General features: G+C 36.7%; 1 protein-coding gene across 7 annotated transcripts in view; it reads left to right on the top strand.

Moving 5' to 3' along the window:
* Positions 1-1,303: 1,303 nt before the first annotated feature.
* Positions 1,304-26,362, top strand: part of LOC18426395 (phosphoinositide binding protein) — a 51,854-nt gene continuing 26,795 nt past the window's right edge. For 2 of the 7 annotated variants that reach the window (XM_088858343.1, XM_088858342.1), the window contains exons 1-3: positions 1,304-1,450; positions 6,535-6,779; positions 23,103-23,787. In XM_088858343.1, coding sequence (XP_088714469.1) covers positions 6,541-6,779; positions 23,103-23,775 — 912 coding nt within the window. In that variant the 5' untranslated portion in view covers positions 1,304-1,450; positions 6,535-6,540 and the 3' untranslated portion in view covers positions 23,776-23,787. Of the gene's footprint in view, positions 1,451-6,523; positions 6,780-23,102; positions 23,875-25,258; positions 26,064-26,362 lie in introns of those variants that run through there. The other 5 variants (XM_088858344.1, XM_088858345.1, XM_011622179.3 and 2 more) reach the window with 5 other exon arrangements.

A 26,362-nucleotide genomic window follows, 5' to 3' on the forward strand; every position in this document is an offset into this window, starting at 1 on the left:
TTTGCAATCTTATGTTTTCTTGTTCCTAAGAGTCTTATGCAATTTTTGTATATTGAATAGGAAAAGGGCTGGGGTCGTGGTGGTAGCATCTCCACACCCCGTTACCACATCGTGGTATCCATTCCTACTATAGTTAGCAAGTCAGGGACTTTTAATAAATCAGCTTACCTTAAAATAGGGAAAAGAATAATTTTTTATTTTAAAAAGTCAGATGAAAAAATCGGATAAAAAATATGGATCGGCAAAATACTTCATGTAAAGATATCGCCAATTAATTGGACTAAGCTCAAAAATTCGGATAAGTTAAAATGTTAGAAATTTTGGAATTCTGAAAAATAAAAATTATGTCAAAAGCATCAATAACAAATCCATTAAAAAAACTTTACTAGACTAATATAATTAAGTCAATTAATTTAGATGACTCATGACTCTCATTCAGTCATAGCTTGTACATCATTTGGTATTGAGGACAAGCTTTTATATCATTCCCTTGTTCTCTGGACAAGTGGTATTTGAATCTTTTTGTCCCGGTAGAAAATTCTTCACCGCAAAAATTGCAATACAATTTATGTCCTCTTTTTTCACAATAATCCAAAAATGGATCTTTTTACCTAACCATTGTATCTTCTTTCATGTTTTTTAATTAAAAAAAAAAGAATATATAAGTATACACACATTAGGCGTTCATGCTCTTTATAAAAAATAAAATAATAAGTTCATGATAAATACATCATATGAATTTCTTCATTAAATGTTTTAACAAACATCACACCTACTTAGTAGGTACCAAAAAAATACATATAAATTTTCACGATAAATACTTTAAAAAAGATCATACCTACTTAAATACATGTCAAGAAATAGACCATATATTTTTTCACATTAAAATTAGGTAGATCTATAAACATACGAAAATCTTGAAAATAGACGGTGTAGATAATATATTGTAAAATGCACTATTTTTGGGACTTAAAATCTTTTTATTTTTCATAGTCGTACTTCTTGATGTTGAGATGATCAATCAAAGGGTTTTTCAGCATTAAATCTACCTTTTTCTTATGATTTTTGAGGTGCTTCCGTAGCTCTACAATATAAGGTCGCATCTTACAAAAACGTTTTCCAAAAACTAAACCATAAAAGGAAAGGTAAAGTGGTAAACCGAGAACAGAAGGTAAACCTGAGAACAGCGAACTCTCTTTATCCCTTGGTTCTTAAGAAGGTAAACCCTGTTTTTCAAAGGAGGTAAACCCTAAATCTTGAAAACTTTTTTCAATAAGAGGTTGCATCTCTCTGTATCTCCCCTGTTTTTCAAAGAAGGTAAACCCTAAATCGAACGGCGAACTCTAAGAAGTGGAAGAAGAAACCCAGAGGTAAACCCTAAGTCGAAAGGGCAAATGAAGCATTTCAGTAGCTAAATCGAAAGGGCAAATGAAGCATTTAGTCTGATAAGGTATTTGTAAGGCAAATGATTTTCTTTACTCATTATTTTATTTGCAAAATCATGCTGCACATAGTATTTTCTTGCTGCACACAATTTTTGTAGGGCATTGAAATCATGCTGCACACAGTATTTTCTTTGCAAAATAACGACTGAAATATGCATCATGTTGAAGTTAAAAAGAAAAAGAAAAAAAAGATCATTCCTTTAATCTGAAAATGTGGCCGTGAACAAGAAGAAGAGCATAGCATAAACCCTAATATAATAAACCCTAAATCCTAACAATACATAAATCTATTGGGGATACAAATTTCCATTTTCGGATTTTATTTTGTGGAAATAATTTGTTTTTTTAGAAATTACACAGAATAGGAAAATAGTTGTTTTTCTTTCTAAAAACACTGCAAGTAAAAAAAGAAAACCATATTTTTGATCCCGTTTTTTTCGTTCCTCATAAAAAACACGTTTTTAACGGTTTTACTAAAAAAATACGTTTTTTTGGCAAGCTTTACAAAAAGACGGTGTTTAAAACGATTTTCAAAAAATCTCCGGATTGCTAACTATGATTCATACCACTAAACCCCCCCCCCCTATTAGCACCTACAAAATGTAACTCCCCAATCTATTGAAAAAACAGGGTAGGGGCCTGTCTTCCTCACTGAATTATCCAAAAAAAAAGAATAAAAGAGTTTTTATTGGAGGCAGCAAGTGAGAAAATCTTTTGTAATTGATTCTTGTTTATTTTGAGTTGATTTTATTGTATTAGGACCCCTGTAAGTGTTTTAGCCGGTAAAAAGAATAAAAATTAAAAACCGTCTACCGTACTAGTTCACCCTGTCCAACTTTCAGAAACATCCCTTGTGATGGGGCTCTATGTCCTTAGAGTTATATGGCATGAGTGCCATATTTAAGCGGGCTTCATAAGGGACTTCTAGCGGCTGAATCAGTCTTGCCTTAGTTTGTAGCAAGGTTCTAAAAGTTGGCTCAATCGTGGTATTCGGCACTTGCCCTAGCCTAGTTACTTGGGCAAGATGACTCAGACTCGCCCTAGTCATGTCAGAGTCAATGAAATGGCCCCAAGAGGTCCCAAGAAGTCAAAAAAATAATTCAAAAATATCAAAGAAATTGAAAATCTTTAATAATAAAAAAATGTTAGGAGCATTGAGTATATTATGGTTATCAAAGGCAATGCCTTGTTGTGTCTCTAACCTCCTTAATGGAGCTTGTCTTGGTGTTTCGTCACCAAAGTTGTTGGGCTCAAAAGTTCCTTCTCAAAAATTGAGTGTTTTTGCTAGGGTATTGTGACTACTATTAATCTTGTGGGTATTTTGGTCATTTTTCTGCCCATTAAGGGTGCAGAAAATTTGCTTGTGTTCGATCGTCCCTCGTTATCACTCATTAGGCTGATTTTGGTGCCTCTAAGAGAAATAAAGCTTCTTTATTTAAAGAAAGAAAAAAATGTAGGTCAGGGTGGAAAGTTCCTTCATTTGATCAACTTGTTATCTTTACATTTTAATGATTTGATTCGATAGTTAATTCTTGGATGATAGTTGACAATAATAATGATCAACGAAAGAATAATCGGCCGCCTTGCTGCCTAGCCGCCTAGGCGGCCATTTTCTCAAACCGCCTTGGTGTAGACTAGGAGGTATGCTCCAGGCGAAAGGCAGGCGCCGGCATAAAATGCCCCTCGGCTATAGGGTAATTTCATCAGTTTGCCCCTCAAAAATGTTTTTAGTGAGGTTTAGAGTGAGCAAAACCTTAAACAAGCAAGATTTGAAGATTTATACCTCCTCAAATTCTCACGAAAGGAAAGGATATTCATCTCCAATCTTTTTTAGGCATATAGTGGTTGTAAAAGAGGAGATTTGGGAGCCAAAACTTTCCGGTTGGGCCGATGTCGATTCCATTTCAAGACGGTTGTTATATTTCAATATTTTTTATTACGTTATGTATGGGTTTTTGTTCACAATGTCTTATGATATTATTCTTTGCTTTTTGTATTTTCTTTTGATACTTTATGATATATATTTGATACGTTATCAAGTATTTGGATTATTATTCACTTAAAAAAAAACTATTTGGATTCTTTTCCCATTTTGATATTTAGTTTGGGTCTTTGGGAAAGCAATTCAATGGAAAAAGTCCATTGCATGGAAAAAGTCCAATTCCATATACAATAAACGGGGGTGGGGGGTCTAACAATCCACAAGAATCGGCCCCTCCCGCGCCAATGCAGGTCGCCTTTGTGTCTGGGCACGTGCCTTGGCGGCCCAGAAGCCTGGCTACCTAGGCATCCGCATCCGCATCCGCATCCGCCTTCTTGAACATTTATAATAATAGAGTTTATGTTTGACAATAATCTTGGATGGTATTTAACAAGAACAATAATAAAAAAAGGCCCCTAAATGGTGGTTGAGTTGATGGTATTTTGCTCATGTGCATGATAGTATATTACATATTTGTTTCACAATTCCGTCGATGCAAGTGTACCTATAGTAAAAAAAAAAAAAATCATATATACAGATTTATAAATTTGACATTATATATGTGATACTGTCTAGGGAAGAGGATTTGGTCGCCTTGGGGTGGATGGCTGCAATGTTTGCCCGATCTCATTTGTGGGGGCCTGAGGAACATTTGTTTGGGCTCAAATTTTTCACACTCACTCTTTTGGACCTAGCAATGTCATGAAATAAAATTGAAATATTGTTTTAGAAAATGTTTTCATTTTGGTTGGAGTGAAAAGTTAGCCAATGCAGGCTTTTAAGAGATCTAAACTTTATGTTAGATCAAGGTCTTGGGGTGATTTGTTTGACCCCAAATATTGTACGTCAGCTTATCATTACTAGACAACTTTTCTTTTTTAAAGAAGCTGAATTTGCATTCTCTATAAGCCAGTTTTTTACTTTCCAATAAATGAATCGTTTGTGTTCCATGTTGGGCATTGTTTTTTGGGACATTTCTATGGTGCATTTATTTTTAGGTACATTTTTCTGTGTGGCATTCTATATCGCATGTAGAATTAGTGTTGGGTGGGCGAAGTGGAGAGGTGCATCCAGAGTTTTATGTGATCACCGCATACCATTGAGACTGAAGGGAAAGTTCTATAGGTTGGTTGTAAGACCAACTCTGCTTTATGAGACATAATGTTGGTTTTTCAAGAAACATCATATCCATAGGATGAGCGTAGTTAAGATGAGAGTGTTGAGATGGATGAATGACAACACAAGAAATGGTAGATTTCTGAACGAATATGTATGATGAATCATAAGTGTGGCATCAGTAGGTGATAAGATTAGGGAAAGTAGACTTAGGTGGGCTGGCTATGTGCAGCGTAGACCTAATACTACACCATTTAGGAACCTCAAGGGTCATCATTATGACTATCATCATCATCTGAACCTTATCGCAACTATTTAGCATCTAAAGTATCCCCTTAGCTATGTTTTTCAGCGACAACAAACATTATAGTGCTCCACCTTTATGCGGACCAAATTTATCTCCATTATCAAATATTTGTGATGTAAATACCAAAAATATTTATAAGATAGAAAACTAGGAATTCAACATACTGGCCTGGCAGCAATACGCAAGGCAACCATTTTCCTCACAAGGGTTGGTTTTCACCTTTGATAAAATAAAGGTACATGAAAATAATAAATTTGCTGATAGTAAGAAATTTTCCTTTGTTAAAGTGTAGGTGGGATCTCTAGATTTTGGGAGAGCTGCTAGTTCAAATCTGTTTGAATATACACACTAATATAATGTTGGGTGTTGCATTTAGTGTCGAATGTTGTAGCTGTGTAATGTAGTGAAGCTTCTTTTGTTGACCAAGAAGCCGACACTCTCGCTAAGGGAGTTGCTTCAACAATGCAGCCTAACCTTCCCTTATGTTGTGGGTCTTACAATGGGATCTTTTTTATGGCTAATTTTTCTCGCCTCACCTAATTGGTGATTTTTGTATCGGGTTCCCCTTTATGGCTGGCATTTAAGCTTTTGTACAGAGCTCCCGTCCTTTGGGATGCTTATTTTTTGTATAGAGCTCCTTAATTGTGGGAAGCCTAATTTTTTTATAGATTGTACTTGTCTCTTAATAGAATAGAACAATTCAATTTTTCAAAGAGCAGAAGCTTCAAATGTTAACTTGGATATCTATGTTGATGATGATCACATGGGGGAAAAATGTAATACAAAATGTAAGATAAAAAAAACTGAAATAGATAAAATAATTATCTTATATGCAATTTACAATCATTTAGATAAGATGGACAATGAACTTATATAAACTCTTTTACTAAAATATTTTCTACTCTCACACAAATATACTATCTATCTACTACCTCGGGCAAAACCTAAACTAGCAATATCTTTTAGATCCCAAAATTTGGGTATGTGATCTCTAGAACTAACTAGATGTTCAAGAACTCAAAATCTAAGTTTCGTCTTAAAAAATAATCATCTACTTGTAATGAGATGGAACACCAAATTTTAAACTTAAAAAAAAAACTCTCGCGGAAATATTTTGCAGAGCAAATATATACTATGCTCCTGAGGGAGCATGATATACAGCCCTAATCGTTTCCGATTAAGTGAACAACCGCTATATTTTTTGTCCTTTTTTTTTCGCCAAGAATAATGATACTTGGTTGCCAATCCCCAGTGTTAATTTTCTGCTCTTCAGCTGCGGGTACTTTTTGAGAATTTCCTGTAATCCCAGTAAGTGAATTAATGTAGTTTTTCTTCTTCTCCTCTTATTAAACTATGAATGAATTTAAAATTGTTTGGGTTGTTTATATCTGTATCTTATTTTCCCTTTGAGAGTTTTGAGTTGGGTTTGTTTGTTTAATTCATAGGATAGAAGTAGCTGTAGCAAATTAGGGTTTACTTTTGCCCTTTTGTAATTTTTTGGTTACAGAGGTTTCATTTTGTGCTTACACCACACTCACTTTTTATTGAATCTTACAGGCGGGCTCTAAAAATTTATTATATAACCTCTATTGAATATTTGATTTTGGAAGCAGCCACCTTGTCTTTGTTTATTGGGCTTTTATTAATAAGGAATTTTCTGATCTATTGCTTCAGTACTTGTTTAGGTCAGAATGCCTCAGAGACACTCGAAGAACAATAATGATCTTGCCTTCTTCACATATGATGAGAAAAAGAAGCTCGGGTATGGGACTCAAAAGGAAAGGCTCGGAAAGGATTCTCTAAAACCATTTGATGCTTGCTGCCTCTGTCTAAAGCCATTTATCGATCCTCTTTGTTGCCAAAAAGGCCATGTATTTTGCAAAGAATGCATATTGGGGTGCTTGTTGGCCCAAAAGAAAGACATAAAAAGGTCAATTTGCTCTTTCTTCTTTTGCAAATTGCTTCTTTATCTATCTCTATTGAGCTATATTTATCTCCATGAAAGTATAGTTTTTTGGACAGCTTTCTGGACGTTTGGGTGCATTACAAAAGTTGGTTTATTATTCCACATATGTGTCTTTCTCTTGTTTAAGATATCCTTGTTGGTGGTCCCCTCTTAATACATGGCTGGTGCCTTTGTGGTTATTAGAAATTCTCCTAATAACTAGATGCTTGTTTTCCCACCATAGCAAAGAACCTCAGATTCTACTTGCTTGTTTTAATTGCTTTCTAAGAGGACATATGATCCCCTTAATACTTTTATGGTGATAATACAACCAAGAATGTTATAAAATAGCTAATTTTTCTGCAAGAAGTATTTATGTTCAGATTGAACATTATCTGTAATCTGTAGCTTATTTATTTTCTTTGCCATTAGAGTGTGAGTTACGTATACGAAATGCTCCATTTATCATCACAAACAAATGTCAAAATGCAGCTTCTTACGTATTCCTAGTCATCTGTGCATAGCTTGTAAAGATCATAATCATTCGGTACTGAATAAAATTGGAATCAGATAATTAAATATCAAACAGTGAAAAAATGATGCACTATCTACGAGTATAGCATTGAGTATATTATGGTTATCAAAGGCAATACCTTGTTGTGTCTCTAACCTCCTTAATGGAGCTTGTCTTGGTGTTTTGTCACCAAGTTGATGGGCCCAAAAGTTCCTTCTCAAAAATTGAGTGTTTTTGCTGGGGTATTGTGGCTACTATTAATCTTGTGGGTATTTTTGTCATTTTTCTGCCCATTAAGGGTGCAGAAAATTTGCTTGTGTTGGGTCGTCCGTTATCACTCATTAGGCTGATTTTGGTGCCTCTAAGAGAAATAAAGCTTCTTTATTAAAAGAAAGAAAAAAACGTAGGTCAGTTTGGAAAGTTCCTTCATTTGATCAACTTGTTATATTTACATTTTAATGATTTGGTTCGATAGTTAAATCTTGGATGATATTTGACAATAATAATAATCTACAAAAGAATAATCGGCCGCCTTGCCGCCTCGCCGCCTAGGTGGCCATTTTTTCAAACCGCCTTGGTGTGGACTAGGTGGTATGCTTCAGGCGAAAGGCAGGTGCCGGCATAAAATGCTCCTCGACCATTTGGTAATTTCATCAGTTTGCCCCTCAAAAATGTTTTTAGTGAGGTTTTCAGTGAGCAAAACCTTAAACAAACAAGATTTGAAGATTTATACCTCCTCGAATTCTCACGAAAGTAAAGGATATTCATCCCCAATCTTTTTTAGTCTTATAGTGGTTGTAAAACATGAGATTTGGGAGCCAAAACATTCCGATTGGGCCGATGTCGTTTCCATTTCAAGACGGTTGTTATATTTCAATATTTTTTATTACGTTATGTATGGGTTTTTGTTCACAATGTCTTATGATATTATTCTTTGCTTTTTGTATTTTCTTTTGATACTTTATGATACATATTTGATATGTTATCAACTATTTGGATTATTTTCCCAATTTGATATTTAGTTTGGGTCTTTGGGATAACAATTCAATGGAAAAAGTCCATTGCATGGAAAAAGTCCAATTCCATATACAATAAAAGGGGATGGGGGGTCTAACAATCCGCAAGAATCGGCCCCTCTTTCCCCAATGCAGGCCGCCTTTGTGTCTTGGCACTCGCCTAGGCAGCCCAGACCCCTGGCTAGCTAGGCTTCCGCATCCGTCTTCTTGAACATTTATAATAATAGAGTTTATATTTGACAATAATCTTGGATGGTATTTAACAAGAACAATAATAAAAAAAGGCCCGTATATGGTGGTTGAGTTGATGGTATTTTCTCATGTGCGTGATAGTATATTACATATTTGTTTCATAATTCCGACGATGTAAGTGTACCTATAGTAATAACAAAAAAAAAGATCATATGTACAGATTTATAAATTTGACATTATATATGTGATACTGTCTAGGGAAAAGGATTTGGTCGCCTTAGGGTGGATCGCTGCAATATTTGCCTGATCTCATTTGTGGGGGCTTGAGGAACATTTGTTTGGGCTCAAATTTTTCACACTCACTCTTTTGGACCTAGCAATATCTTGAAGAAAAATTGAAATATTGTTTTAGAAAATGTTTTCATTTTAGTTGGAGCGAAAAGTTAGTCAATGAAGGCTTTTAAGAGATCTAAACTTTATGTTAGATCAAGGTCTTGGGGTGATTTGTTTGACCCCAAATATTGTACGTCAGCTTATCATCACTAGACAATTTTTCTTTTTTAAAGAAGCTGAATTTGCATTCTCTATAAGCCAGTTTTTTACTTTCCAATAAATGAATGGTTTGTGTTCACTGTTGGGCATTGTTCTTTGGGATATTTCTATGGTGCATTTGTTTTTAGGTACATTTTTCTGTGTGGCATTCTATATCACATGTATAATTGGTGTTGGGTAGGCGAAGTGGAGAGGTGCATCCAGAGTTTTATGTGATCACCGCATACCTTTGAGACTGAAGGGGAAGTTCTATAGGACGGTTGTAAGACCAACTATGCTTTATGAGACAGAATGTGGGGCGGTCAAGAAACAACATATTCGTAGGATGAGCATAACTAAGATGAGAGTATTGAGATGGATGAATGACAACACAAGAAATGATAGATTTCAGAACGAATACGTATGATGAAACTTATGTGTGGCTTCAATAGGTGATATGATTAGGGAAAGTAGACTTAGGTGGGCTGGCTATGTGCAGCGTAGACCTAATACTACACCATTTAGGAACCTCAAGGGTCATCATTATGACTATCATCATCATCTAAACCTTATCGCAACTATTTAGCATCTAAAGTGTCCCCTTAGCTATGTTTTTTAGCGACTACAAACATTATAGTGCTCCACCCTTTTGCGGACCAAATTTATCTCCATTATCAAATATTTGTGATGTAAATACCAAAAATATTTATAAGATAGAAAACCAGGAATTCAACATACTTGCCTGGCAACAATACGCAAGGCAACCATTTTTCTCACAGGTTTTTCACCTTCGATAAAATAAAAGTACATGAAAATAATAAATTTGCTGATAGTAAGAAATTGTCATTTGTTAAAGTATACGTGGGATCTCTAGATTTTGGGAGAGTTGCTAGTTCAAATCTGTTTGAATATACACACTAATATAATGTTGGGTGTTGCATTTAGTGTCGAATGTTGTAGCTGTGTAATGTAGTGAAGCTTCTTGTGTTGACCAAGAAGCCGACACTCTCGGTAAGGGAGCTGCTTCAACAATGCAGCCTAACCCCCCCTTATGTTGTGGGTCTTACAATGGGATCTTTTTTATGACTAATTTGCCTCGCCTCACCTAATTTGTGATTTTTGTATAGGGTTCCTCTTTATGGCTGGCCTTTATGCTTTTGTACAGAGCTCCCGTCTTTTGGGATGCTTATTTTTTGTATAGAGCTCCTGACTTGTGGGAAGCCTAATTTTTTTATCGATTCTACTTCTCTTTTAATAGAATAAAACAATTCAATTTTTTTAAAAAAAGAAGCTTCATGTGTTAACCCGGATATCTATGTTGATGATGATCACATGGGGGAAAAATGTAATACAAAATGTAACAACTCCAATGAAATTGTACACTCTGGATGTTTGTCCGGGAATGAAAGATGCATTTCATGGAAAATCCGCAAGTGAGAGACATGAAACATGCTTGTTGGTTTTTGTGATAACTTGATCCGCATATCCACTCAGAGGAAGGTCTTTTCATAAGCGAGTAGACCCCCTCCTCTTTTAAAGAAGATTTTCTTAGAAAAGTTATTATTTTGAAGGTTTATCTGGAGAATGTACAAGTAATTTTGCTTAATTCTAAAAGGATTCATATATCCTGATCTTCTTTGGGGTTTTAATTTGCCCTGCTTTCGAGTTTGACATAAAATATAATTGAAATGTGTAACGATTTTTGTAATTGTCATTCTTTGAGGATTGTATTCCTTAAAACCTTCAAAAATGTACTTGCGTAGGTTTCTGCCATCTTCTAGATTTATTCCAGTGTTTAGTCATGAGAGTTTGTCCAACACTAGTTTCCTTCTCATTTTGTTCTTATTTGGATTTTAATATTTGATTGCTCCATATCCCATTGATTGCTATTATCCATCCATTATAAATATTCTTGAGGGCCTTGGCCATTCATTTGACCTGGCATATCTTTCTAACAAGGTTTGTCTTGTTTTCCCTTGTGCTGGGATTTGGCCTTCAAAGACCTTAATACTTGGTCTTTGATTCATAGCTCTTGTAGATGCTCTATGTGATTGTGTGCTCATGCTGTTATGGCTATAAAGAATTCTCCTGAGTTAAGTGGGAGTGTTTGGCTCTATTGATCAAACTGTTGGGTATTGGTGGCCATCAAAAGCCTTATGAGAGCATGTAATCAATATTTGATACAGTGGAACAATGATCTTCAGTGGGAGGATAGTCTTGTGGGATTGAAATTGACAAATGATATTTGCCAAGACTTAGACTAGGCTTAATGAGCTAAGCCAATCGAGTTACAAAACCTAAATACCTAGGCATAGAGCACAACCGATGAGGGTTAACACGATTATCCTTTGATGAGGTTGGAGTTGCCCATGGTAGTGAGCCAAGGGACTGTGTGACCCTTGTGTGTGGTGGTAGGCCTACTGGGACGAGGGCCAAAGCCTCATCTTGAACCATCACACGACATGTACATATGATAGTTGTATTGGAAAAGTAAATTACCATTGAGGGTGATATGTGTACATGTGCGAGAGATGACTCCCATATGCACCATAAAATTCTGGTTGCATCAGGTCTGTGTGACATTGGATTTGTCTCTAGGGAGGAACCTGTAGACTAGGATTGTGTCTTATCACCTGTTGGCTTACTTTGGTAGCCTCATCCATAGATTAGGATTGTGTCCCCTCACCTATTGGCTTAGTTTGGTAGCCCAATCATGAACCCCTGTGATGGTTTGTGGGTTATGGGAACTGCTGGCTCAGTTTAAGAAAGTGAGTGTGGATTATAGTCCATAATAGAAGATGAAGTGGTTCAGTAAAAATTAATTATTCCTTAACATAGTTGGATCCAAATCCCATCAAATTAATTTAAAATCAATTTAATTTGATTTTAAATGATTTTTAGATTGATAGATTGAATTTTTAATAAATGTCTACATATTTTATTTTCTCAAAATGGATTTATAAATAGAGAGAGACTGAATTTTCAATATTTTCATTCAGAGAGAAAAATAAAATAATCCTCATTTTCTAAAAATCAATTTCTGTATTTTATAAATCATAATAAATATGGGGGCCAATCATGGGCTTTGGGGCCCACCATGTTTAACACATGTGGGTGTTGCGGGGCCAACACAAGGACCCATGAGAGGCATGACCCCCTTTATGCATCTCTTCCCTAATTTTGTGATGAGGCCATTAAGGCACTCAATCAAGGTGAAACAAAATGAAAGTTTTGACAATTAAGAGAGATGATTTTGAAATCCGAGCATGTATAAGAGAATTATGGAAGAGATAGGGAAAAGTATTATATTTTTTATATTTATTCTATTTGATGGAATTAGGCTAAGATAGCTGAAGGATAGGGTTCTAGCACGTTCCTTTTAAACATGATGGAATGGTTGATCTAAGGATTGTAAGGCTAAGATGTCTCACCCCACAGGTCTCTTATTATCAGTGGTCTAGATCTAATTTCCATAAGGATGGCTAACCCTTAGAAACTCTAACCCTAGAGAAAGTCTATAAATAGGCCCTATGGGGGACTCAATTCTCTACACCTTGGATCCCTCTCTCTCTCTCTCTCTCTCTCTCTTTTTCCCTCACAAGGTGGCACACTACCCTCGCTCTATCTCTCTCTGATCTCTTATCTCCCTCTAAACCTCTTTTAAGAGTTAGAAAAGATTTTTAGAAGAAAGAAAGGGACCATGCCCCTACCATAGTAAAAAGAGGGCGACGCCCCACGTACTAAGGCATTGAGGCCTTCTTGAGTTGCTTCTAGTTCTACCATTGCTCTCTGATTTATAAGGGTGATGGCCTAAGGTTTCTCATACTTTGAAGATCCGAAATAAACCATTGATCCTGTGCACCATCTGAGGAGGAGACCAAGAGTGGGTTGTGCAAGTCCAGTTAAGGTAAACTTCTGGCAATTTACTTTATTCTTTGCAATCTTATGTTTTCTTGTTCCCAAGAGTCTTATGTAATTTTTGCATATTGAATAGGAAAAGGGCTGGGGTCGTGGTGGTAGCATCCCCACACCCCGTTACCACATCGTGGTATTCATTCCTACCATAGTTAGCAAATCGGGGACTTTTAATAAATCGGCTTACCTTAAAATCGGGAAAAAATCTTTTTTTATTTTAAGAAGTCAGATGAAAAAATCGGATAAAAAATATGGATCGGCAAAAATACTTCATGTAAAGATATCGCCAATAAATCGGACTAAGCTCAAAAATTCGGATAAGTTAAAATGTTAGAAATTTTGGAATTCTGAAAAATAAAAATTATGTCAAAAGCATCAATAACTAATCCATTAAAAAAAACTTTACTAGACTAATATAATTAAGTCAATTAATTTAGATGACTCATGACTCTCATCCAGTCATAGCTTGTACATCATCTGGTATTGAGGACAAGCTTTAATATCATTCCCTTGTTCTCTTGACAAGTGATATTTGAATCTTGTTGTCCCGGCAGAATATCCTTCACCGCAAAACTTGCAATATAATTTATGTCCTCTTTTTTCACAATAATCCAAAAATGAATCTTTTGACCTAACCATTGCATCTTCTTTCTTTTTTTTTAATAAAAAAAAAAGAATATATAAGTATACACACATTAGGCGTTCATGCTCTTTATAAAAAATAAAATAATAAGTTCATGATAAATACACCATATGAATTTCTTCATTAAATGTTTTAACAAACATCACACCTACTTAGTACATACCAAAAAAATACATATAAATTTTCACATTAAATACTTTAAAAAAGATCATACCTACTTAAATACATGTCAAGAAATGGACCATATATTTTTGCACATTAAAATCAAGTAGATCTATAAACATATAAAACTCTTGAAAATAGACGGTGTAGATAATATGTTGTAAAATGCACTATTTCTGAGACTTAAAATGTTTTTATTTTTCGTAGTCGTACATCTCGATGTTGAGATAAATAATAAACCCTAATTCCTAACAATACATAAATCTATTGGGGATACAAATTTCCATTTTCGGATTTTATTTTGTGGAAATAATTTGTTTTTTTAGAAATTACACAATAGGAAAATAGTTGTTTTTCTTTCTAAAAATATTGCAAGTAAAAAACGAAAACCATTTTTTTGATCCCGTTTTTTTTGTTCCTCATATAAAACATGTGTTCACCGGTTTTAGAAAAAAATACGTTTTTTTGGCAAGCTTTTAAAAAAGACGGTGTTTAAAACGATTTTCAAAAAATCTCCAAATTGCAAACTATGATTCATACCACTAACCACCCCCCTATTAACACCTTCAAATTTAACTCCCCAATCTATTGAAAAAACAGGTCGGGGCCTTTCTTCCTCACTGAATTATCCAAAAAAAAAGAATAAAAGAGTTTTTATTGGAGGCAGCTAGTGAGAAAATCTTTTGTAATTGATTCTTGTTTATTTTGAGTTGATTTTATTGTATTAGGACCCCTATAAGTGTTTTAGCCGGTAAAAAGAATAAAAATTAAAAACCGTCTACCGTGCTAGTTCACCCTGTCCAACTTTCAGAAACATCCCTTGTGATGGGGCTCTATGTCCTTAGAGTTATATGGCATGAGTGCCATATTTAAGCGGGCTTCATAAGGGACTTCTAGCGGCTGAATCAGTCTTGCCTTAGTTTGTAGCAAGGTTCTAAAAGTTGGCTCAATCGAGGTCTTCGGCACTTGCCCTAGCCGAGTTACTTGGGCAAGATGACTCAGACACGCCCTAGTCATGTCAGAGTCAATGAAATGGCCCCAAGAGGTCCCAAAATGTCGTAAAAATAATTCAAAAATATCGAAGAAATTGAAAATCTTTAATAATAAAAAAATGTTAGGAGAAATGATAAACAAAATGTAAACATTGAAGTATATTGTAGTTAATATTGTTTTACGATTTTAATGCTTATGCAAATAATGCCCATCAATTTGTAATTCACAAGTTCACGTCAAAAACAATAAAAAGTAACGATTGAGATACATTGCTCTGCACTCTACAATTTCTCGCATACAATGTTGCATGTCGGTGTCCAGTACGTGTTGGGGTGTCTGCCAAACATTCTGGTCGTTCCCTAACACGTCCATACCACTCCCAGTTGCAAATTGTTTATTTTCTATAAAATGTAAAATTTATAAAATCAGAAATAATTTTGAAAATTACCCAAATGAGGTATGTTAAGAAAATTTCATCTGGAATTACAACTAGCATAGAATAATCATCAAAAGGTCTAATGAGTTTAGTGTTTAGATGCTGGTTATTTGTTTTATGATTTATTTTTTTAAATAAAGAACTTAGCCTCTAGATATTTATCGTACTAAAAAGGTACATTAACAACAATGGTTGGTTTGGGTTGGACTATGTCTCACCTACTAACCCTATTTCGAATCCCACTAGGAGTGTGTTGGATTTTGAGTTTTTTAATTAAAAAAGAACTCCAGATATTTTTTTGAGAAAAAAAAATAAAGGTGATATATAACAAGGGTTGATAGCCCATGTGGTAGGTGTGAGTTTCTCTCACCCAGCAACCCAAGTTCAAGTCCTACCAGGACCGTAATGGACTTTAAGAAAAGAAGACACTTCATGTCTGTGTTGGTGACACTTCTGGTGGAAGTCTTCGACACTGTACTGTACACACTAAAATAAATGACACTTGAACCGTACATGTCCATGTTTTGCCTGCAGTCTACTTGTCGACACGTGACACAGGGCCGCAGTGGGAGTGTTGGGTAACATTGTTCAGAGACACAATCACAATCTCATATAGAACATTTCAATGCAAAAAATACATCAATGTACACTTGTACCAAAAGGACCCATCGTGAATATATAAAGGAAGCGGCCCCTCCCAAATATCTGCGTAATCAAGGGAGTGGTCTCTATCCTAGTGTTATGTGACTCAAAGTTGCTAGCACTAGCTGCAGCGGTCCCTAATCCAAATCACCAAGGTTAGTCCAGGCTTCATGCTAACTGCCACCGTGCTCTATCACTCACCTCATAGGCTTTGTCTCCCAACAATCCTTGGCTTTATCACCTAACACCATGACCGTCCTCTTCAGTAGAGCTCTCAACATCTTGGCCCTTCTCAGCTTCCTCTGGTTGTGCCATCTATTGAGTCGCCTGATTAGCCCCCTCCACTTCTACATCATCTGGGGCCTCAACAACTTATTCTTCAAGGGCTCTCCTATTGATTGGTGGTTCTTTTTGCAGTTGAGGTTGATAGGATCGTAATTCTTCACCTCCCTCCTTAGCTACCTCTTCCTTAGGTTTAGATTATAGTGCACATAGAGTTGCCTCTCCATATTCAACATATTCCTCCTTGGAGCATCGGTCCACTTGAATCTAATCCAGTTTATCATGTATCTAGTAGAGAAACAAGTTTCGTTGAGGACCCGATATTTTTCGAATGGGGGGTGCTGCTTCCATGTTAATCCCACCATTTCGCTAAAAAGACAAAAGATAAATCAATAAATCACTCATATATGATCATACATAGTAGTTATGTTAGAATATAACATCATGGAAATTTGAAAGCTCGCTTGTATTTAAGTTTGTGATGACAAATCTAATGGGCTCTATATTACAATGTTGCCTCATCATGCTATGGATGAATGCATGTTTGTATATGAAGTTTGTGATCTTTTTTGTTTGCTCAGCATAGCCCTTCGCTTTCCTCAATTCCCTGATGATTTTAACATTAGATAAATATAGTGAGTAGTGTAGGCGCACTAAACTAATTCTTCGTCTTATTCAATAGTAGCTTCCCTACCCTAACGTAGCTTTTTGTACTATCAATGATGATCTACACAATCTTTTCCTCCCCATTCTCCTCTACTACTCTATGAAGTTGACTAAACAAAAAAGCTTTTCAGCCTCTTTTTTAGGAGAGATCTACACTGATTGTACACCAATCTTAGACCACATCTGCTTCCAATTTTCGAGGAAAAATTCTAGCTCAGCGACTTTGTTATTCAAACATGACCCTGCAATTACGCTTGTGGTTGGACGCTTGAATCCTGACCTTGTTTGAGCTTATAGTGGATATCATCATCTGATAATATTCACTATTTGATAAATTGGAAGGGCTAGTGTCATAGAGAAACCTATCAATTGATCCCTTTATTTTATCCTTAATTCCCAGCATCGATGATGTCTTAAGGGTCTTCTGGTTATATTCGGGCCTTAGGGGTCAATTCTAGACAATTTAGTAAGTTTATATTAGGGTTGGGTTTGGGAGGGGCTGGAAAGAAGTAGGTCTTCTTAAGGAGGAAGACTCGAACAGCCCCGATCCACAATTTCCCATGCCAGGTACCTAAGGGTTGCAATGGACTGGCCAACCTTGCCCTGCCTCTGCGATTTTCCCCATGGGGCCGGCCCAGGCCTAGCCATAGCCTTGTTAGGGATGGGCCGGGCTGGACTAGGCTGGGCAAAAAACAAACGAAGCAAAAATAAAAGAAGAGACAAGGAAAAAAGAGGGCCGAGCCGGGCCGGCAATGGCCCTGGCCTGGCCCTCGGGCCATAGTTTGTGGCCCAGGCCCTACTTTTTTTAGGGATGGGTGGTCCGGCCCATTGCCAGCCCTATAGTTGCTATTGGTTCGGGAAGACTGCTAGAATTCCCACCCATCTAACATGCATCGTATCAGTCTGGAGTTGTCTAGCTTGCATATTTGTTAGATTGGCCCTCCTTGCAAGTTCCATTTGGGCCTGAAGCTCTTCCTCCTCATCTTCTCAAGGCGTATAATAGTCACTACCTATCTCCTTAGTTAACCTGTCTCTGCCCCTTTTTTCCCTTTGTTGCCTCAATAGCCCTTCTTTAATTTAGCTGGTTTGTTCAAAAAAAATAAAAAATGGCTCTTTATATCCGGTCCCTTACTAGCCCAGGCACCTTTCCACATGGTTGCATAGCAACCCGATTTTGACAAGGTGATGTTTTAGGCAATTAACACCGTCTGCCATCTCCTTCCCACGATACCCACACTTTCCCATCCCATACCCTTCCTAGGCTGCTTCACCCCCCCATGATGTCATGCTGGATCCTTCTTGACACTTCCTAAGCCTACAAAATCAAGTATGCTGACGGCGTAAACACTCAACCAAGATATTTTTACGTACAAATATGCAATTATGCATCTACATATGAGAAGGTGTTAAATTACTAAGTTTATACACGTCAAATTATTTTTACATACTTCAAGAAACGTTTTTCTTGAGGGGCATTCAAAATACCTGATTACCGGAGGCATTCAAAAACATTCCTTGGCAGCATTAATTTAAAAAACTTCCTCTTGGGCAACCTTGTTTTTAATTTTTAATTCAGTAATAAGAATATGTTTATATTGCATCAAAACATGAAAATAAAATTGAATTACAATATTTTATGTGAGAAAATATTGCTCTCGCTACATCTGAGGCATGTTAAATGCAGGAAAAAAAACCATAAAAATGTAACAATATTATTATAATTCCATTAGCAATATTGAGTTAACAGATTTATAAATACATTCTTTTACCCATAAAAAAAAAATTTAAAATTGAATTACTGGATTTTTTGATAGATACTACTACTGAAACAATTGATACACATTAGATGTATCTAATAATACATAAAAAAATACAATCGGTATCATCACATTTAAAGAAAACCTTATGCTATAATCAAACACATTGCAAGTTCTAAAATCCTTTCAAGAAAATTGAAAAAATAGAATCATTCTCATCTTTTCTTAATAAAACACAACAAAAAATGCAACAGTAACATGATATTACTAGATTGGGTGATACTAATAAAAATAAACCAAACATATGATTTTAAAATGAAAAAAATTAAATTTTACTCGAATTTCGAGGCCGATCACCAAATCGACATGTGTGGTGCGAACTGGTGTCTCCAATTCTCACCAAAGCTTCCTCAAGCACCCCAAATCGAAACCACCAAGCCAATTTTGGGTTTCGAGTATAGTTTAAGAGATCTGAATCCAAATCTCAATTCTCTCAAATCATAGATTTTAATTTTTATTTTATTTTTAAAATCAAGCATCAGGTTGGATCAATAACGCAAAATTAGGCTTAGGGATTGAATTTCATCCAACATTGACCATAAGAAATCAGGTTGCTAAGCATCAGGTTGCTAAGAAATCACAAATTTGTAAATTGCGCAAAAACAGGGCCCAATTTTTAGATAAAAAACTTATTGAATCTTATTGTTTTTCTCAAATCTATTGTTTAGTAGATAGGTCTAGCTAAAATCTAACTAACATTTCAAATTCGGCTCAAATCAGTAAGGTTTAGGGCTCCAAATTGAAACAATAGTAAGAGGGGGGCAAATTTCCTCATATTGATACATATATAGAACTCAGGTGAGTACTGTATAGACCCAAATACTGTGAAACTTGGGCTGACTTCTAGACTCGCCTGAGTACTGTGAACTCAGATAAGACAACCCGAGGGCTGGTCTGTGTAGTAGTTACTCGAGTATTGCGCAGGGTGGTATCCTTAGGTGCCCAATTCTGGGCTCAACGTGCTGCTGAATCCAAGTAACTCTCGTTTGTCGGAGTTGACATGGATGAGTTTTGGAAGACTGGTTTGCAATCTAGGTCGCTCGCTCTGGTGGACACCATAGGTTGTGTATAGGCTTAGTCCCTGGATGCATCACCTAGGAGTGCTTACATGTTGCCATTGGATTTAGCTAGAAGGGAACCAATGCCCCTATAAGGACAAGGGTTGGAAAGCTTCAACACATCATTCTTCACAACACGTGCTGCTAGCTGTGTTTCTTTTTGGATTAGTGATATTAGCATGAATTTGCTGAGAGAGGACTCCTAGTGTGTATCCATGCACAATGTCTAGGATGGACATACTTGTCCTTGGGGAGACACCTGTAATATGTGGCAATATTGTAGTTCTTTTATGCCTTAGATAACTGATAGACCAATCGTGAGCCCTTTTACTACAGACGTCAAGGTTTGGAAGACTGGTTTGCAATCTAGGTCTTGGCTCGGACTAGTGGAATCCCCACCCTTTGATATAAGCTTGGTTCCTGGTGCATCACCTAGGAGTGCGTACAGGTTACAGTTGGATTTAGCTAAACGGAACCAAGGCCTTGTTGGGGGAAAGATAGACGCGTGGGAGGACAATTTTTGGAAAGCTTCGACAATTGTTCTTGACAACATGCGGGCTGCTTGCTGCATTTCGTTTTGGATGAGTGATATGAGCAAGCATTTGCTGAGAGAGGACTCCTCGCACTATAGGATATTGTGTCTCTAGACAGTGCCTGGGATGGACATGCGTGTCCCTGGGGAGACACTTGTAATCTATGGCAATGTTGTTGCCCTTACATACCTTAATTTACTTTTATTGGCCAATCATAAGCCGCTGCAATGGAGACATGTAGGTGATGGGTATGTCGGATTAGTTTGGAGTTTATAGTGTGATTCTAGGGTCTGCTATGGAGTGCCTAGTGATGTGTTTATCCCATAGCATGCACACTCTTTCAATGGAACTTCCCATAGTTTTTAAAGAGGTAATCACCTTGAATTTGTTTAGTTGAACAAGAGTATTCATGGAAATAATGTTTCGTTCTAAGCCAGGGAGAATTTTGCATAAAATTATTTTTTAGAAGTCAATTTAGGGGGGAATTTAGGAGCTCACGACAATTGGACCATGTTTGTGGACCACTTGTGGCCATGTGAAAGGGTAAGATAAGCCACATGGACTCCAATGACCATGATGTCCACATCGCCCATGATCCTATTCCGAATTGGACTAGGACGCATGGACAATTTTGCCTATGGTGGTGCGTGCCCTTTAAATTGGACTTCTAGATGATTTTTGATACTAAGATTTCCTGTGATGAAGGGGAAGCCCTCTTCTTAGACATCGAAATCGAAAGCAAGAGGGGAGCTCTTCTGGTCCCGAACCCACAACTGGCACACAAAAAACTCTATGACCAGTTCAAAAATCAAACCAATTAGGATTTCCTCCTTAAAGAATATGGAAAGTTAAGTTAATATATAATTGTAGATCTAAGGGAATCCTAGTAGGATTGAAAGAGTGAGGGGATAAACTTTACTAGGGATAAAAGTGATCTTTGGATCTAGATTCATGATGGCTGAGCAGGGTGAATGACTGCATTTTAGCCACTAACCCATTGATTTCCCAGTTTTATTTGAAGGAAGCTTGCCTTACTCCCATATTACCTCCAGAACCTCTGTAAATAGGGCACCCCACACCTATTTCTCCATAGAAAATCACATGGTGGTCCAATCCCTTTTAGAAGCACTTGGCAGGCTAAAAGAGAGATGAGACAGAGGTGCATGGGGTTTGCCTAGGCATTGGGGGATAGAAGGTGAGTTAAAAGGCCTTGTCTGTGGGGGTTAGATAGCGACCTAGAGAAACTCCCATGGTATCTTGAGATGATAGATCTGAGACAGTGTAAGGATCTGAAACCTGCATCTCCTACCCTGTGATTCTCAGTCCAAAACAGAGGCTAGAAAGAGGGCATTGCCTTTGGGGTGGTAGGCCTTGATCTCAGAGAAAATCTTCTGGAGTGTACAAAGTCCAAGGGGGTAACTCTAGGCAATTTTTAGGTTAGTGATTCTTGCTGATCTTTTTCATTCTTTGAGCATGGTTTTGTGAATGTGGCAGCAAACCTTTATTGGGCTATGCACTTTTTCCTCTTTTGTTTTGTATTGAATTGTGGGAAAAAGGCAGGAGCAACACCTGACATGCCACTATCATAGTTGATTACACTATGTCATTGTTTAACATATTTCTTTTATCAATTGGTGATAACATAAATATGTAATGAATCTGGACTGAGTTTTGGTTTTCAACTCTGTCAAAGATATTAACCATTATTAGGGATTGACATTAATCTGTTGACTGCCATATTATTTCATTGTTGGATGAATCAAATGAAATTCAGAATTATATCATACAATATATCTGTATTAAGGAAGTGTCTTTTCCAAAATTTGGATATGAAACATGGCTGAAATTCAGCTAATATACCCATTGTTTCAAAAACGGTCCGCCTAACGCCTAGGCGATTTCAGTCAAGATACTCATTACTTCAAAAGACAGTCCGCTAGGCGCCCGGAGGACCTCAGGTTGCACGCCTAGGGGTAAGTCGCCCTCCCTGGGTGCCTGCCCAGGTGGCCCAGGCAAGAGCACTGCTGAGTGCCCAGGTACTGGGCCCTTCTTTTGAGACCCCTAAGGGCACTTTGGGTCAGTTTTGACCCATGCTTTTTTCATTAAAGGCTATTGGGAGTATTCTAAACCCCCAAAGTGAAAAAATTTGGAATCTATATCCCCCAAATCCATTGATTTTGGGATTAAAAAAAAAAAAAAGAAAACTGAGATTTCAAGAAACATCCATAAGCTTACTCTTCATTGTTGGGATTTCATCCATAAGCTTATACTTGTCTTTTGCATTTCATCTTGTCTAGATGGTGTTCATGTGTTAGTATGGAGTATGCCATACTCTTTTTGGATTGGATAGTTGGAGGTTAATACACCATGGATTTGTTCATGTTTTTAATTTTTTCCCCTAAATTTTCAATTGAAGATTTGAATGTGTTTTAACATTCATGCATATATATTTGCAAGGAAAAAGTTAGTTAGAATACATGTAAATAAAAAAAAAAAAAAAAATACAAAACTAACGGGACATATTTGCAAATTTTCACCTTAGGGCACTTGAGGTTTTGGGCACCTGCCTAGCGTTTTTTTAAACACTGAATATACCAAAAGTTGGACCTTTCTCCTTTTTAATTAAAAAAAAAATTATAGGAAAATTCCAGCCAAATGTTATTCAAGAACTGGTGAACATTTAAAAGAAAAGGAAAGTCTGAATCTTTTACAGTATGTGTCCTGACTGAAATTGTTCGTGGAGCAATACAAGAAAAAAAGAAAAGAAACCCTTCTCTGATCTTGCCTTTTTCATTCTTAGCAGTAAATGAATATAATTATAGCAGAACACAAGAACAAAAAAACTGGTTATTCTTTAAGAGTAATGATTCCATTAATTTTTCGGGCTGATTATTTTTTAACTCAACAGGAAGCTGGCTATCCATGCTGCCCAACAGAAGCAAGAGAAAGAAGAGGAAGAGGAGAAGTTAATGTTGCAGAAGGCCCAAGAATTAGACGCTTTTGATCAGCAAAACCACGGTGCAGTTCCACAATACAATGATCGAAGCCATGTGCGAGATAAGCACAGTTTCCAGGGAGCAAACAGTGTGAAAGTAACATCTTATGAAGAGGAAGCACTTCGAACCATGAAAGCATTTTGGCTTCCTTCCGCTACGCCTGAAGCCGCCGTCAAAGTTGAGGCTCCCTCCACTGATACCATCTGTCCTGAAGGGAAAGAGAAACTCAGGCTTAAGTCCCTTTTCCCAGTGTACTTCACAGAAGAGAGTGATGACAGGAAATCTGGTTCTTTAAACAGCAGTTATATGTGTCCTAGCTGCAAAGTTACTCTTACAAACACCCTAACACTTGTGGCTGTGAGCACTTGTGGACATGTATATTGTAAGAAGTGTTCAGATAGGTTTTTGGTTGCTGATAAGGTGTGTTTGGTGTGTGATAAGGGGTGTAAGGAGAAGGGTTTAGTGTGCCTAGAGAAGGGAGGGACAGGGTTCTCGGGTCATGGTAATCATTTGGAGGCAACGGATTTCAAGCACCTTGGAAGCGGGAGTGGTCTGGGGCTTGTGCGACCTGCAGCAACAACATAAAGGCATTGACTGGTTAGTTGTCTTAGGAGTTCTATGCTTTCCTTGATAAAGTATGTAGAATATTTTTCTGGAGAAATGTTATAGACTGATGTTCTGCTCTGTGCTATTTTTGCCTCCATTTCGTTTTGTGTGCCGTAAGTGCCAATCCCTCTCTCTCTGTCACTCTCTCCACCTGCCAGTCCACCACGGCCCGCCCCCCCCCCCCCCCCCCAACCCCCACCCCCACCCCCAACCCCACCCCCACCCCCACCCCCACCACCACTACCACACCTGCAAACAAAGACAAAAGAAAAAAAGATAACACAACAATCCGTACACTGCTGCCTTTTTCTGTATGCAATTTATTAAACTATTTCTATTTCTTTCTCTCAATGGGGTTTTCTGGACCCTCCATTTACCAACAGTTCCATTGTCAATTTCCTTGGAATTTGGTCATGAGTTTGAATAAGCCAGACTATGCTAGCAGATTGCTGTATTTGAAAGAAACTTGAAGACACAGTTCTGATGTTTCTTTATCAACTATGATTCTTTGTTGTTGTAACTTGCATGTCTAATGCATATAGTGACGATTTTATTCATGTATGTTATTTGGTTTGATAAAAAAATTTATTTGGTTTGATAAAAAAAAGAGAAACTAGTATTCCATACATTGCTGGATTTGTTTGGGAGAGAAAAGTTGATTAAAAGCTGGCGTAACAGATAAGAAGATAATGTTTCGGAGATCGTGACGAATGTAGGAGTGCTTTCTCTTAGATGGATCCTTCACTGATTCTTTGTCCTTTTTCCTTAGGTCTCTTGTCAATAGTCACTTGACGGTTTTCTTGCCAAAATTTTCTCCTGATAACATGACATTTGGGTTTTCTACAGCCATTCTCTGTCAAAGTTTACTGTTTAACTTCATCTATGTATCAGAACGTGATGCTTAGTTGGTATATGCTTTTGCGTTTGGTTATTGATTCCCTGAAAATTGATTGAGGGAAAAATTATTCTTATTTTTAATTTTTATTTAATTTCAAAGGATGTATATTATATTTTTAGTTTTAGGGTTTATTTCTACGGTTTTTTTAGTTTTCTAGAGATTCTGGGGTTTTTATATTTTTTATTTATTAGAGTACTAATCACGAGTACTGTTCATGGACATTGTTCATGGGGGTAAAACTATCATTATAAATTTTAAGTTTAAGTTAGGATATATAGGTCAATATATTATTTGTTTAGACACTTTTTGTACTTGGAACATAAAATAATATTATAAAGAGCTGCATGGGGGGCTTAGGAGAAGGTAATCACATGATTTTCCAGAATTGAGAAAAAAGAAAAGCTCAAGTTTGTGCAACCTGTGCTTGGGTGTGGAGAAGAAACCCTATGTTTATTTGAATTGTGCTTGTGTTTAGCTTTGTTTCTTACTTCTTTCTCAAGTTCTCTACATCAGCTCAACATATAGACTGTCCTGTAACGGTGTACATACTGTGGCATTGGACAGATGGTATTGTAGCATCGATTTTGGTGCCATAGATCAACAACGAAGCTGGGAAGTTACAACTGGGTCTAGGATTTGTTGATTTTGGCCTAAGGTTTACCAAATCAGCCTAGATATTGCTGATATCAATAGATTTGTGTTGATACTTTGCGTAGAGCTTCTGAATTCAATGCACTCATGACGGCGAGAAAGTGTTGTGGGAGGGGGGTTTTCATAGACCCACTCTGTGATCCCAAAAATGAAAAAGTTGAGGAACTTGACAGGAAAGTTCAGCAATTGATGCTGCAGTTTATGAGTCTCAATAATGGGCAAGACGGTGATCTTTCAACCCAAGAGGATCTCGTGCACAAGCTTTTTACTTTCGCGTTCCGCTTGGGGAGTTGAGTGATGAGGATAGTGACAGAGACCTAGATGTGGGGAACATCACGTTAGGATTTTTGATTTGAAGGATGACATTTTTTATTTTACATAAGTTGTATAAAAAATGAGCAACTTGTTGATTGGGGTTCACCATCAATCTTCAAATACTTACTCCAATGAACAACAAGATCGTTTAGGGGATCCTATCTATGATAAGGATTAAAATGATGATAAAGAGATTTTGCAAGAGGGTGAAGAATATGGAGAGAAGGTAGTAGGAGGAATGATCTAAATCATAGCCTTTGAAGATCTCATTAATATCGAAGATGTAGAGTATTTAAAAAATTTAGGGTATTGAAATTAGATAGCGCAAATGAAATATGGTCAACTCATAAAACTGAAACTTTGGTCCTGATTTCAGAAAGTAATAAAATAGATGTCGAGAAAATCTCCTATACAATTTTCAATGGGAGCTCCAGGATAGTTGTATTTGATAAATTTGCATTGATTCCTCAATATACATATCAAGATCCATTTTTTAAGGAATTTTTTTTACCACGAATAATATTTGTGCCGACAAAGAAAAAGAAGGTTGAATAAGGTGGTTTTGATGTCGAATTCATCTAGCATACTTCAAAACTCGAAGATGAGTTTTTTCCGACCAGGGGAGAATGATGTAGGGAAAAATTGTTCTTATTTTTTGTTTCTATTCAATTTCAAATGATGTACATTAAAGTCTTAGTTTCA

The sequence above is a fragment of the Amborella trichopoda genome, chromosome 2 (assembly GCF_054954075.1).
Source record: "Amborella trichopoda isolate Santa Cruz 75 chromosome 2, AtrichopodaSantaCruz75HAP2 v2.0, whole genome shotgun sequence".
Taxonomy (NCBI): domain Eukaryota; kingdom Viridiplantae; phylum Streptophyta; class Magnoliopsida; order Amborellales; family Amborellaceae; genus Amborella; species Amborella trichopoda.